The sequence below is a fragment of the Verticillium alfalfae genome, genomic scaffold (assembly GCF_000150825.1).
Source record: "Verticillium alfalfae VaMs.102 supercont1.3 genomic scaffold, whole genome shotgun sequence".
Taxonomy (NCBI): Eukaryota; Fungi; Ascomycota; class Sordariomycetes; order Glomerellales; family Plectosphaerellaceae; genus Verticillium; species Verticillium alfalfae.
Window position 1 is genome coordinate 1,405,848 of NW_003315036.1, and position 14,665 is coordinate 1,420,512.

The 14,665-nt window shown below is 59.5% G+C and overlaps 4 protein-coding genes across 4 annotated transcripts in view; all 4 read right to left on the bottom strand.

The window, feature by feature from the left end:
- VDBG_02943 (predicted protein) overlaps positions 1–531 on the bottom strand; it is a gene marked incomplete at both ends in the record, with an annotated part of 2,344 nt that extends 1,813 nt beyond the window's left edge. Inside the window, 2 exons of the mRNA XM_003006758.1 lie at positions 84–272; positions 355–531. Coding sequence (XP_003006804.1) covers positions 84–272; positions 355–531 — 366 coding nt within the window. The remainder of the gene's footprint in view (positions 1–83; positions 273–354) is intronic.
- Positions 532–1,266: 735 nt separating this feature from the next.
- On the bottom strand, positions 1,267–3,834 carry VDBG_02944 (conserved hypothetical protein; the record flags this gene model as incomplete). The annotated part of the gene is made up of 3 exons (XM_003006759.1): positions 1,267–2,835; positions 3,059–3,487; positions 3,616–3,834. 3 exons carry the CDS (start codon positions 3,832–3,834, stop codon positions 1,267–1,269), a joined length of 2,217 nt encoding a protein of 738 aa, XP_003006805.1.
- Positions 3,835–7,984: 4,150 nt separating this feature from the next.
- VDBG_02945 (RING-3) lies at positions 7,985–10,793 on the bottom strand (the record flags this gene model as incomplete). The annotated part of the gene is made up of 5 exons (XM_003006760.1): positions 7,985–8,111; positions 8,423–8,722; positions 8,893–9,672; positions 9,734–10,631; positions 10,706–10,793. 5 exons carry the CDS (start codon positions 10,791–10,793, stop codon positions 7,985–7,987), a joined length of 2,193 nt encoding a protein of 730 aa, XP_003006806.1.
- A 1,525-nt stretch (positions 10,794–12,318) lies between these two features.
- VDBG_02946 (conserved hypothetical protein) lies at positions 12,319–13,935 on the bottom strand (the record flags this gene model as incomplete). Its single annotated transcript, XM_003006761.1, has 1 exon — positions 12,319–13,935. The coding sequence occupies one exon, from the start codon at positions 13,933–13,935 to the stop codon at positions 12,319–12,321; it is 1,617 nt and encodes a 538-aa protein (XP_003006807.1).
- Positions 13,936–14,665: the final 730 nt, after the last annotated feature.

Sequence of the window (14,665 nt, forward strand, 5' to 3'; positions counted from 1 at the left end):
ATCTGCAGCAGCAGGTCGCCGTCGCGAATGTGCGCCCCGAGCGCGTCGAGGTCGGCGCCCTCCCTGAGCCCGGCGCAGCACACCGGGCGACGTCGGCCTCGGGGCGCGTCGCGCAGGAAGCCAAAGAGGTGCTCGAGGTTGGAGTTGCGCAGCTCGAGCTCGCCGTGCTTGCGCCGCAGCGACTGCCGCGGCGTCTCGAGCTGCGCCGTGTCGTAGACGCACGCCTTGCTGAGGCGCTGGCAGCGCAGGCACTGCGGCCTGTGGGCGGAACACTGTCGTGGAAACAAGTTGGGCACGGTCAGATTCTGTTCGACAGACGAGGACATGCTCTCGCGCCTTAGGTAGAGCTCTCACCTTGGTCTTTTGCTTGCGACATTCCTGGCAGGCCGCCGGAGCTTGACGACGCGGGGCCCGTCTCGTTGTTGGTAGTTCCGAGCTTGACGCCGATGTCCTCGTCGTGAGCGGTGGTCCTTCGGAAGGTGTCGGCAGGATTCGTCGATGGCGATCCTGGCGGGGGACATGGGATGACATCGGTGCTTGGGGGCCAGACCAGGCGCGATGTTTGAATCGGGAGGTTTAGACAGTTGAGCCAGGGGGAAAATGATACATAGTCCTACGCGAAGACCCTGAACAACACAATATCCATGTGCCTCAGTAGAGGGAATTCCTTATTGGCCGCATCATAGACAGGTCTGCAGTATAGCAAGCAGGATGATCCAAAAAGCAAGTTGGCATTGCGGACATTCTGGTCCGCAACCGGGGACCGGCGTTGATGCGGTCATTGTGATGTTCAAAATGCAACGGTGAAGAACCTCCTGCATTGGCGGGGCAAGGCTTCTTTGATACTCCTCTTGTCCCTCGTACCCAGAAGCACCGAGATTTCGATCACATTCTTCTCGGAATGGCAAACTGCATGAGGGCGAAAAACGGATCTTTCCTAAATATCATTCATGCTTTGCTTGCTAGCGGATGAAACGCCGTTGCTACACCGTGACGCCCGTTGCGTCGGCATCCATAACGCCTAGTCTCAAAATAATGCTAATGCTGTACTGGTCCCAGCACGACAAAGTAGGTCCCTCTTTTGTAATCACATCCGGACCAAGACGTTCCCATCTTGAGGGTGTTTTTTTTCTGCTTCTGCAAGCCACCAGCACCATCAGCAAGAGTGTCGGTCCTCTCAACCGGCCCTGTTGCGGAGGCTGCTAGTACGACCAAAACCAGGCAGCCACTTCCTCCTCGTCCAGGCGGCGGTACCGGCGCCGTTGCCTAGAGGAACTCCCCTCCTGCTCCTGCTCCTCCTCCTCCTCCTCCTCCGGGCCCTGGAGCTCCAGCCAGGGCTGAATCACTCGTCGTTGGGCCCTTGCCGCTCGGGGTAGACGGCAGGCTGGGCGCCACTGACATGGTCGGCGTTGAAGGACCGCGGTCGAAGACCGGCGCACCCTCGTGCTCGACCATACTGCCTCGTCGTGGTTGGCGCTGAATAGGTGGCGGCGTTGCGCCGAGAGCGCGTGTGTCATCATCAATCATATGGGCCCGATGAACCCAGGATGGAGTGCCAACACCGTTGTTGATGGACTGCCTCCCCGTAGGCGTCGTGGATACTGCAGGTTCAGGCACCAGATCCGACGCGTTGGGTGGTGGCGCGGACCCAGTACCACCGAGAGACCGTCTCCAAAGCGTTTTCATCCTGCCATCGCGAGGCGTTGCTGTGGCCGGCCGCGTGAATGGTGGATATGGACCGCGGCCTTGTCCCTGCCCTTGCTTTTCACTCGTTTGCTGCGGCGTATGTGGCCCAGCCTCATTCGCCTGCATCTGACTGTCGGTGCTATCACGTCGTCGGCCGAACGACTTGCGCAGCTTGCCCATGACAGGCTCGGGGTGTCGTGAAGTCGAAGCAGATCCTGTCCTAGCATGCAGACTCGACCTCCTATTAGGTGGTGGCGGTGCGCCGGGACCCCCAAAGAGCGCCTGCTGAATAGGCACGAGGTCCTCGAGGGGATCCGGCCACGAGAGAGGTGCGCCTCCGCCGCCGTACGATGCTCCCGGTCCAAACATGGCGTCCGTCTCCCAGCCGCCAGTCTTGGTTGGAAAGCCGAAAAGATCTGGGGATGTCCGCCCGACTTGTTTGGGCTCCTTCCCTTGTTGCATCCAAATATCAAGGCTCGACTCGAGGGACATGATGGACGCATTGTCGTCTTCATCGCCATTTTCCTGCAGCCAAGCTTTACTCCTCCTGTGGGAGATGGTCGATTCGTCCGCGGATCTAGGGCGGGGCTGAGGCTTGAGCGGCCGCCCGTGCCCATGATGAGCAAAGTCTGCTTCATAGCGTGTTGTCGTAGCTGAAGGAGGCATAATCGGCGCTCCACCATTATGCTCAGCCACTGGCTCTGGTTTCTCTCCTGCCCTCTGCGATGACGAAGCAAGAAAGCTGCGCTCGTTTGTTGTTGTGTTTGGTTGCTGCACCAGGGTGTCGCCGCTAGAGTTCTTGAAACGGCGCAGGGTCGAGGTCGAAATGGTATCTGGTGTGGGTGGAAGAGCCTGGTCGAAATGAGAGCGCCCGTTCGGGGAAGGGGCATCAGTCATGACTCTCCGCAAGGCCTCACGTTTCTCTTGTTTTGTCTTGCTTTGCGATTGGGATCGTGTGCGGGCCACCTTGTCAGTCGACGGAGACGCACCGTTCGAGGCGTACCCTTCCAGGCGTTCCAGCCTCTGCAGAGGAGAGCTCTGCTCGATGACGTCGGTTATGGATTGGTACTGACCAGATCCGCTTCGCGAAAAGGAGCCGGAGCGTGGGCCACGGGCTGGGCGTGACGGTTCGTGATCGCGGCGTCGATGCTAAGCCAGCGGGATTCGAGTACGCTCGGGGGGCCGCCTGTGGCCGTACGCCTTCGATATCGTTCTGCAGATATCGATCGTCACTCTCCTTCTCACCGTAGATGCTGGCGAAGGAGCTCTCGCTCAGAACGCTAAGACTTGGGGCTCACCATGCCAGCTCTTCCTGGATCGGTGTCCGCCAGTCCTTCCGTCAATTTCGGTAGAGTAAGGTTACCCCTAGTACCGAGGTAGACGTTGCGTAGGTTTGCTGTTGTTTCTGTGCTTTCAGACACAAAACTCGGGCATACGACTGAGCTTCCTGACGTCCTCCTCGAGCCGGGTGAGATCGGCAGTGCGAGGCTTGGGAGTCGGGAGCGTCGAGGGAGGCGTCCATCTTGGCTAGGTAGCCTGCCGTCTCGACCTGGCGCACCATTTCTCTTTCTTCCACGAGCTTCTCGACCCGAGCCTCGAGAAGCACAATCATCTGAACAGCCTCTTGCACAGCCTTGTCCCGTTTTTCCAGCTCCTCCAGCAGTCTGTCGTTGACTTCCTCCAACTGCTCCTTTTCAGAGGCAAGCTGTTCCACCTTCTCCTCCAGGGTCGTTTGGCGTTCTCGGCGGTGATATAGTTCGAGTTTTAGGTCGAAGTTTTGTTTGTGCAGCGTTGAAACAGTCTATAGGAAGGTTAGCCATGACGCCTGGCCTCCATGTGATTGTGGTCTGGCGCTTGGAATTTTCTTCACCAAGCTTCCCATTTCCCTTGACACCCATGCCCCTTCTTTCTTGCTTGAGTTTCTGAAACTTGCCGCCTGGAAGCCTGGCCCGACCGTCCCATCAGCCGACCCCTGCCTTCACCAGGCGAGCTTTGGGCCCGTTCGAGTTGGGGGTTCAGCAGCAGCAAGCCATCTTCTTCAGCCAAACCTGGCGGCGGCAGCGCCGTCCGCCTCTTTTTCTCCTCCTCTGTAATCCTTTCCTTGCAGGGGAACTCGATGTTCCCGAATTCGGACGCTAATTTTGGCATGGTTGGTTGTGATTCTGGGTATTCGGGGGGCTGCCGGGGGCAAGCAGTGGTGGTGGTTCCCGATGGGACCCCATGGGTGGGCGGCTGAGGGAGGGTCCGGGGAGGGTGGGGCCGTGGCAAGGTGGGAATTCGAAGCTACTGGGCCTCTGCGAGGACATCCTGATGTGGGAGGCGTTGGTGGAGGCTCGTGACGGGGCGCGTGAGTAGGCAGAAGGCGGGCGCGGCCTCTCGCGGGCTGCTGCTGAATTTGAGCCGTCCATGTGCACACTCGACGGGGGCCGCCGTCGGCGTTTTCTGTTTGTGCTGAAGGTTTACCGTTGGGTCGGATGTGGAGGGGGCGTCGAGTGTGTTGTTCAACGCAGTATCGTCCGTCAATGCAGTTCGGGGCCAGCAGGACGGGATAATGCTTGTTTAAGGGAGTGGAGTGAAAAGCGTGTATCCGGCGGCAGCCTTCTTTTGAAAAGAAGCGAGTATGGGTAATCCCTAATGGGACTGCACGAGCGCGGGAGACGTGACCAGGCGCGTCGGAGAAAGGCGAGGACGCTATGATGGTATAGTGGAGGACGTTATGACAAGCGAGCAGGGCTGAACCTGGTTAGGACTTTGGGCCTGGGCGAGTGGCATGTGTTGCGTCGATTAGAGGCTATGCGCAAGCCGTGTTCGCTCAAACAATGAATAAATGATGATGAATGTGGAAAGTATATGGCCGAGCCGAGGATGCCAATTGCAGTTGGTGAGCCTGCTTTCCGCCGTGGTCGGTGTTCACGTTTCAGTCCTCGTTTGCGGCACCGAGATGGTGATGTCTGTCTGATGTCTGATGTCTACTGTTGGGTGACGAAAGGGAGCGTGGCCCTCGACGAATGGCGACAGGAAGCGGTTCCTAGTAGTGGCAGATGAAGAAAAGAAAAGAGAGCGGCCGATGGCCACGCTGGGAACAGGAAAGATTACAACAGACAGGCATCTGTCTGGGGTGTGATGGTCGGCGCAGCGGTGATTGCAGACAGGGGCATCAAGAGACGAGTGCTGGCACGGATGCCGGGCAACAGGGCGGCAGTGGGCATCAGCGTTCCTGCGACGCGCAGTAAGGGGGGGCGGAGGGGAGAGACTCTGGGAGGGTGTCGGCTCGTAGGTACGTCACAGCTCACCGGCCGGGTCGACTGAAGGGAGAAGAATCTAACTTGGGCTGCGGTCGTGGATCGTGTCTCGGGAGGTCGCCAGCCCAGTTCAGTCAGCGCCTGGTGGGGAAGAGAAAGAGACGGTGGAAGGTCGAAATAGAAGGAAGCAGGACGCGAGCGAAAGGGCGGCGCGTCTCTACAGGAGGATGCAGGAAAAGGAAGAGGGCTTGTTGGGTAGGTGGGAGGAGGAGATGGGCGAGAAGATGGAGGGAGAGGGAGACAGAGACAGAGATAGAGAGACAGAGAGACAGAGAGACGGAAAGGAGAGGCAGCCAGGAAGGGACCTCCACTTGGGTGCCGTCTGCTTCCAGCGAGATGAAACGAAACGAAGTGACGCCCGGCACGACGATGTCGTTGCTCATTGGAGTCTGTCGTCTCGCCAGTTGTGCTTCTTTCCTTCTTGCCCGCCAATTGTGCTTGGGCTGTGTGTGGGCGTTGTGGTTTGTTGTGCAGCATTAGCGTTGCGTTGGTCAGCTACAGGCACCTACCCGCTCTACTGTAGGTACCTTATGTCCATGTCACTGGTGTTAGTGCGGATGGGAGGCAAGTTGGGCTTGGCCGGGCCTCTCGTGCCTTCCCTTGGCCCCCCCTCCATTCTCCATTTTAGGGCGACTTCTCAGCCAACGTAGGTAAGGTAGCTTCAACAAGAGGCATAGGGAAGGGGCCGCCCGCAACGGACCCTCCCGTCCAGCCCGCTAGCTCTTCCTGCCCTTCCTGTCCCTTTTGCTCCTTCCAATCCCACCACCCATCACTGCCTTGAAAGATTCAAATCTGAAGTATCTCGGCACCTGTTAGGCAGGAACGACTAGTCCTCCTTCCATGACCGGCAATAATCTTCACAGGCTCCTACTTGTCCACCGGACATGTCCAGACCCTCGCATGTATCGTTTGTATTCTACTGCATTATCCAACTCGACAGTTTTCCACTGATATTTCCTTGCATCGTCCCCCATTTTCTCTTCCTTTTTTCTTCAGCACGCGATGGCCACTCGCCGCTCAATCCAAAGTCGGCCCAAGAACGGATCGGCAATCAGGCCGGGTCGCTAACAGGAAATACCTCCTCATCGCTTCGTCACACCCCAAGACACCCAACCTCCTCCGACCAAATTGGCCCTGCAGTCGCTCGATTCGCTTCACCATGACCCCTGCTTCGTCAACATCCTTCACCCTCCAGCCCAATCAGCTTCCTCTCCAACGAGACGGGAACGCGACCGCCCCTGGCTTGGAGCCCCCCTCCCCCGGGGATGTGATCCGCGAGAACGCGCCAGCGAAATGCCGCCCCGTCACACCAAATTCGAATGATTCTCAGGAGAAAGGGAGTCAAAGTCAAACGAACGGACATCCGTCGTGAACCAGGCCCTTGACACTGGAGTCTCGCTCCTTTCTATCCATGCATGACTTTTGACTGACACGCCCGATCGAGCTAGATGCCCAGGTGGAAATGCGAACAGCACCACGTGCAGGAAGTCGTAGAACCAGCTGCACTGCACGGCGTTCGCTTCATTGGAAGGGGGGAGCCCGCGTCTACCCCCACCATGGTCTCCCTCGATCCGGGCACACCTGTTCGGCGCCGTCCTTCTCCCTCGTCAGTCACGCAGCCAGGGAGGACCGTCAGTCAGGAAGCCAAGTTTCGGGTTCGAAACCCTAGCCGCGGCCTCTCCGACGCTGACGCTTGTTAAGCCGTCCCTGGAGCCGATTTTTCTGTATGTCTGCTGCCTCACGGAACTCTTCCAATATCCTCTTGCAGGCATCCTCAGATATCATTGCGTCGGTCGGAAGGGTGGACAGATGCGTCTTGTTCGATTTCCAGGGTGCCAGTCACGAGCGCAGGGGTCTAAAGTGCTTGCCGCAAGCTTTGACAACATGTTCGGCGACCACGTTGCCATTTGGCATTCGCTGCATTCCAGCCCTCACCATCGCCTGGCCTACAGGCGCCTGATCCGCCGCGCAGCGTGGCTTGGCGGTCAGTTTGGCGGTCAGCGCAGCCAACAGCAGACGGGGGCCGGAATGCATGAGTCGTTGCTGGTGCGAGCGACGCTCAATCCGCGACGCCGTCGTTGACAGTTCATCGCTCGTTGTTTCTCACAAAGTGGACTTTTGCGACCACTGACAATTAGGCGCAAGCTTATGTTGCAGATCGCGGCGAGTGACCGTGTCGAGTAGTAGCCATCGCTTCACCCGCAACGCTACGTGACCCTGCCGAAGCCTAATTTGCCGAAGCACACTCGAGACGGCCAGCCCCAAACCTCCAACAGAATATCCCGGGTGCGCAACCCTGTGTGCAGCCTTACATTTGCATTTGTTACCCCAAACCACCTGACTGTACCGGATGGAGGGCTTCCTGGATTGCCTGGGGCTGTGCAGACTTTCACGGAACCTCATGTTGTACCAGACGACAACCACGTTGTATACAATGCTGGTATGGACAGGCACACGTGCCCCCACGGACGATGAATGCACTTCGCGCCCCTTGCATTTCTCCAGTCAGCCCGCGACGTATGGAAATTGCCCGGACCAGACAACAATCCCATAACATTTCCAGAGTAGACTAGGGGCCTTATTCCTCTTACCTTGTCTGTTGATTGTTTAGTTTCCCATCCGGACGGTGTTTCCTTCTATGAAACCCGTGGAAGGTCGACGACGCCATCTCATCCGTCTCACAACGCGCCTAATCTTGCTTAGAAATGACGTTCTCGGGCTAGAACGTTCGTATTGTTGCTCCCTTTTCGCGGATGGTTTGGTCGGCAGTGCCGGCGGCGGACTATAATGGCTGGAGTCGATTCTCTCCACAAATCGGCTTCTACACGGCGGCTGCAGCATGGCGTTTGGATGCTTTTCGTAGGTTTGCTATGGTGCTCGAGACACATGTCACCAGAGTGAAGTAAGCTCGAGCATGCTTGGTATATCTCATTCATTCGCTGCTCCTGTCACTGTTGGGATGTTGGTCATCGGCATTGGGTGCACAATCTTCATTTTCAGACTTCAACTCCAAAGCCTTTGTGGAAGGCGAGGTTAGACCTGGCGTGACAACGGAACGAATTGTTGACCAGCAGACCCAAAAGAATGTACTTGTGAATGATATTCTTTGCTTCCTTCCTTGTCCTTCGTACAACAAACAGTCTCCAGTTGGAGATGTGACATTTCGCATACATACAACGCCAACCACATACCGTAGATTCCATATACACCCATTATGCGTGCCCCTCGTCCCAATGTCCCTCACAAAATATGTCCCTCACACAAAACAAAATGAAGTATTCCCACAAAGCGTCAAGAGCACATGCCGAAGCCAACCTGCGTCCCCCACCAGAAAGTCCCTATGCCAAACCCAGCCCTCCCAGAAGAGCGCCTACCAAACACCGACAAGGCCATGATGTCCCCGACCCTGACCCCGGCCGTCGTCCTGTACGTACCCGTTCTCGTTGCCGTCGCCCGCCGAGCTCCGGCTCACGACGTGCGCGAGCCCCGTCCCGTCCTCGGCGGCAAAGGCCGCCGCCGCCTCGTCGCCGCCGCCCGTCTCGGGGCTCCATTCGGACCAGTCTGACAGGCCCGTCATGCCCATGGCGGACGCCATGTCCGAGTAGCTGTGGCTCGTCGTCATGGTCAGCGGGCTCGTCAGGTCGACGCTGTCGCCGCGGAGCCCGCCCGCGGTTGCTGCCGCTGCCGCCGCCGCCGCCGCCGCCATGTCAACGGGCATGATGCCGAGGCCCATGCTTTGGCACATCCACGGCACCGGCGAGGTCCAAGTCGCCCATGCCGGCGGCCACCATCATCTCCTCCTCCTTGAGCGTGACGCCCTCGTCGACGACCTCGCCTAGCATCTTCGTCCCTCCAGTCGGGCGGCACCTCGCCGAGCCCGCGCCGACGCCGGGCTCAGCGCGACGCGCATGCAGCCTGGTTCTCGCCGCGGCCTTGAGCAGCTTCTCGGCAAACTGCACCCTTCCTGTTGGGGCTGGCGCTCAGCGTGCGGACGAAGAACTCTATGGGGTCCTTGCTCGAGCTGCGGCGGCCCGTGTTCAGCACGCCCAGGTCGCCGGCCGTCAGGTCCATGCCGCCGGGCGCGAAGCCGACGCTCTCGCAGGCGCCGAGGACGTTGACGCACCAGGTGCCAATCTCGAAAATCTTCTCCATGATGCCCATGCCGTGCACCTCGACCGCCTTCGGCGGCAGCGACGCCAGGATGGCGGCCGTGTCGCGGGCGACGGAGAGGGGAAAGGAGAAGCACATGCTGTTCGGGGGCGCGTTGGGGTCGGGTGCGTCGGCGGGGTTCGTCCACGAGAGGAGCTGCTGCCGCATCGACGACTGCCAGACGATCAGACGCAGCCACTGTTGCGTCACGAGCAGGTCGGCCTTCTGGATGTCGGTCGGCTCGGGCGTCGAGGGGTCGGTGCTGCCGGCGAAGAGCGACGTCGGGGAGCGGGGCCGCAGGAAGATGGGCGGCAGGGCGAGGAGGTTCTGGAGCGCGACAAAGGTGGCGGCGCTGACACGGGGGTCGGAGCCTTCGTTCCAGGCAGTGACGAAGGACTCGTCGAGGGGCGTGTACGACGAGACGAGCTGGAGGAAGCCGGCGTGGATGTCGGGGGATTCGTACGAGTGGCGTGTTGAAGGGAGCGAAGGGGTTTGCTTGAATGTGATGGGTTTGTTGCGAAGGATGGCAAAGGAGCTGCAATATCGTCAGTGATGCCCTGGGATACCAAGTCGGCCATCAACTACAGAAAACATACCGTTCCGTGACGAAGAGAATCCAGAAGACGCGCTGTCTGCAGAGTGTGTCTTCCGGGCTGAGGCCATAGTAGGTCGAGTCGTTCTGGAGGCCGAGATCCTGTGCGTTGTTCAGAGCCTCGCGGAGATAGTGCCACGACTTTCGAGACTGGTTGATCTCGAAAAAGGACGTCGACAGGTAGAACGATGAGATGACGGCAGAGAGCGACAGGTCCTCGAGGAAGTCGTACGACTGCCGCACCGAGATGCACTCGTCGAGGAAGAAGCGACCGGCGACCTCCCACGAAGGCGGGCCCGGGGCCTCGATGCTCTTGCCTGACATGTGCATGGACGTGAGCGCGCACAGGGCGTAGATGAGGTTCTTCTCCGAGGGCGTCATGGGGCGGGCGATGGTTTGGCGGATGGCGGGCATGTACAGCAGCGGCATGATGGGGTAGATGTGCTCGTAGTAGAGCTCGACACACTGTGGCACCATGTAGAGGTAACTCCGGCTGTTGGGACGATAGTCGTCGCTCGAGAAGGCGCTCCGCGGCTCGGGCACATTGTGGCCGGGGTTGGAGGTGAGGGTGGCCCAGAACTGAGGCGGGCTGTTGGCGGCCGACGGCGCAGCAGAGGGGTTGGCCGACGAGTCGCTCATGGACGGATCGAAGCTCAGGGGCGGACAGGCGGCGGAGAGTCGACGGCGCACATACTCTGTGGGATTGTCCTGGGAGCCTTGACCTCCCACTCCTCCGCCTTCGAGAGATAGCTGGCCCGGAAAGGTGTCCTTGGCTCGCAGCTCGTTGATGACCCGGCCATGGCCACGTTTGGGACCCCTCTTCTTGGGAACATGGTCGCGCTTGCAGGTGAGAGCGGCGTTCAGGCACTGCTCACAAGGGTATTTGCCATCGCACCGGATTCCTGAGGTGGCGTTAGCATGTGCGCTTGTGGGTGGTCATGATGATGGGAGTATGTGGCTGTAGGAAGGCAAGAACCAGGCCGCGAGGCGTGGTCAAGGGTGGTGTGAGAGAGAGAGGGGTGAGCGAGGTGAGGGGGGAAAGGCAAGTTTGTGAGAGATACCATGAAGGCGACATACAGACTGGCCGGGGCGTAGTCTGCTGGGGAGGGGGAGAATGGCACGAAAGCTCATGGACATTGGGGGTCAGGACAACATGGGCCAAGAGAGGTGATGATGGAGCGCCAAGAGTGGGAAGGGAAGCAGACGAAGGACGTATGGCAGAGTTCGACGTGAGGCAGGGGACGACGAGTCAAGGTGAAGAAGTGAAGGCAGCGGATGGGACAAACATACGTCTCCGGCGGCAGTGATCGCACACGGTTCTCTTTGGCTGCTGCGTCTTCCTCGTTTTTCCGGGCGAAGAGGACTCATCGTGAGGGTCGACAGAATTGGCCCTGGAAAAGGCAGCGTCGGCCGAGTCGCTGCTCGTCGTTGTTGTTGTCGTCGTCGTCGTCGTCGCTACATTTCTCGGTGTATCCTGTGCGTCGTCCATCGCGGAGCATGACGCAGGGATGAGGAATGGACAGGCAATCTGAGACGGACGACAGCAACTGCGGACTTTGACTTTTGCGGTGTACGGCCCTATGTGATCGGTGGGCCTCTCGTTGCGATGGGATGGATAGGTAGGGGGGGGGGTTCGTAGGTGGATTGATGGGGAAGGACGAGGTAGGTATCAGCGAGGAATTGGGCGATGTGATAATGAGGGGGGGGGGGAGGTCGACAGTGGAGTTGGCCCCTCTTTCCGTGCGCGCCTGCTGTAGCTGCTGTAGCTGTTGTTGCTGTTTTTGCTGCTGTACTGGACCCAGGTCGCCACGAGGTGGTCAGGTCATCCACGAGGACGGCCAACGGCAAACTGTACTATGTACTGTCAATGTACTGTCAAGGCGACCGGATTCAAACCCTGCCCGCCGCCTGTTCGTCTCGTCGCCTCTTCATCAGCTCAAACGAAAAAAGTGCGGGGAAGAGTCTGAGATGTGATTCGCAAACACATGCCGTTGAATGCGGGGGAGGCCAATCAGCGCTGCCTCACGACGTCTTGGCTCGCGTCCGCCGATCACGGTACTTGTCTCTCTGGCTGTGGGTGTTGGATGTTTGCTGGGGGATTGTGGTCTGCTGACTTGGGGAGGGGAGGGCCTGGGACCAGGTATCTGCTGACTTGGGGGTGGCCTGGGACCAGGTATCCGCAAGCCAATGCAGCATGTGGGCCAGAGGCTCAACTCGGCTCCCCAATGCGAGACTTGCCAGGGACCTTGCCGCGTTTGGGTGGACTATTTCCAGGGCTCATGTCATGCTAGCTTCGCGTGCGAGACGTTGTTGCGAGATCGGCTCAGAGGAGATGCGAGGCCGAGTTCGTTTGTGACGTTCTTTTGGGCGCTGACGATGTGGCTGCGGTTTTCAAACATCAATTGCTTCGCGACTAAGAATGAAATGCCGAACCTGTGTGTCAATGTCACGTCATGCACATCAACAGCCACATCGTGACAACTTCCATTTCGAACCCAAACCGTAACGCCGATGCTAGCCAGAAGCGCCCCCCCCTCCTGCAAGCTTGGTACTGTCTACCTCGTACAGCAACAGCAACGATAATGAAAATCACCAGTCTCCGTAAAATTGCTCTTCGCTGCCCGCAACGTCCTCTTCATCGGCATCGGGCCCCTTTTTGCCGGCCGCCTTGGCTTTCGCCCTCGCCTTGGCCTTGGCATCATCTTCGTCGTCGTCAACGTAGCCGCGCAGCTCCCTGGCCTCGCCTGGCGCCTCCACCACCTCGAGCTTCCAGCCCTTGTCGCCCGCGAGCTTCTCAATCTCCTGCCGCATGTCCTCCACCGTCTCGGGGCTGAGGTCCAGCTCCTCGAGCTCCTCGTCCGAGAGGATCCAGAGCTCGCCGCCCTCGGCCTTGTGCTTTCGTGATGCGATCGTCTCCGTTTCGTACGCTTCGGCCTCGTCTGCCGCCGCCCCCGCCCCCGCCCCCGCCCCCGGAGCCTTTGGCTTGCCCGCCTGCGCCTTGTTGGGCAGAAAGTTATGCGGCGGCTTCAACACCGCTGGCGGCTTGCCCTCCTCGTCCGCCTCGCTGAGCACCTTGCGCCCGCCGACGAGGACCCCGCCGACCGTGACGGGCTCCTGCTTACGGAACGACTCCGAGTCGAGATCCGGCCGCGCGTTTTCCGCAAAGCGCGCGTCGCCGCTGCCGCCGCCGCGCTCGCCGTGAACCATGGACGCCTCGGCCTCAAGCGTCTTGCGCCGGTGCCACGCGGCGCTGGCCTCGGGGTCGCTCGTGTCGAGGATGAGGCGGCAGCTGATGGGGTTGGCGCTCGTCTGCTTCGGCGGCAAAAAGGCCACGTCGTTGCAGAGGCGGGGCGTGTTGACGACCATGAGGTAGGCGCACGTCGTGACCTCCTTGATCCAGCCGATGCGGTCGCTCTTGAGGCCCGGCATGCAGTGGTATTGAATCTCAATCGTGCGCTCGCGGCCCGTCAGGTCGCAGATGGTGCCGCGGTCGAGACGCTGCACGAGGTAGCGCTGATCGCCTTTCACCTGCAGGTCCGTTGTCGTCGTCGTCGCCGCCGCCGCGGCCTTCTCGTTCGTCGAGCCGTGTCCCGCGGGCTCGTCGGCATCCTTGGGGCCGCGCCCGAGGACAAACTCGAGCGTGTTGGGGTCGCGCAGCGGGGGCTCGCCGTTGGGCATCAGCGGCAGCGCGTGGAACTGCAGAATCTCGCGGTTGTAGCAGAAGCGGTAGCTCCACCACCCGGACATGTAGTAGAGACACGTGCCGTCGAGCTCGTTGATGAGGTCCCAGCCGGCAGCCGAGGCCCTCGCGAGCTCGCGTGCCTCTTCCTGCTTCGCCAGGTCGTTGGCCGTCTTATTCTCGGGGCCCGCGGGTTCGAGGATCGGTATGGAGCACAGGTACTTCGACGGCGCCATGTGCATGAGCGCATACGTCTCCTGCACATCGTGGCTTTTCGGTCCTTCGTCGTCCCTTGCTTCTTGCACCTGTTGGGAGAGATCGGACTGGGAGGAGAATTCGGCCGCGTAGGTCGAGTGGGGATTCGCGTGATGCAACAGCGCATCGGCTTCCTTTTGAGAAATGAAGGTTTCGGAAAAGACGACTTCGTACTGTGGATAGGCGACGAGGTCATCGTGGATGCTGAAGCCAGCTTGGCGAGCTCCGGAGAGCTGGACAGTTGCCAGCAGGATGAATTGGAGACGGCGCATGGTGCCGGGTAGGGTTTTCTCGAGCTCACATAAAGACACAGGCAACGAATGATGCTCTCCCCACTTGCTTCTGCGATGTGAGGGCAGCTTCGGGAGCTATTGCCAGCGTGCGAGTTTCCCAAGTGGGTAGGTCCATCATCGACCAAGTGTCATCATGGCTCTGCCGGTAATCAGCCGAGACGTCCAAGGGCGGGGATCATCTGATTAGATAAGCGTTCCAGCCAGCTGGCCAATCACCGGGGATCAGGCCAAAAGACATACGGGCAAGACATGACAAATTCAGGGTTCGTGCCATCAAGAAAACTGTTCCCTCTGCATTGGTTGAGGGGTGTATGTGTACTGTACAGGATGCCTACTCATCTTCACCCGACTAGTCAATGGCGGGTCTCATCCTCCTCTCAATTGTAGCTGGTGCCGGGCCGGCCATAACTGGGGTGGCCTCTGCCCTTCCTCTCCATGACGGCGAGCCCTTCACCTGGCTGTGAATCCACCACCCGCCATGCCCATCAACTTCTCATAAAAGGGGGACCGATCGCGCGCCAATCACCGGTAGAAGAGCAGGCTTTTCCGGAGGCGGGCATGGCCTCAACCACCTCTTGCACGCAGTTGACGAGTCATGTGCCGAGACCCTTGCCCTGTTGTGCCGGGTCAACCCATACATCTGTAATGTACATGAACGTGACAAAGTCTGTGATGCATCGCGCGAAACCGACCAGGTCGTGGTGGCAAG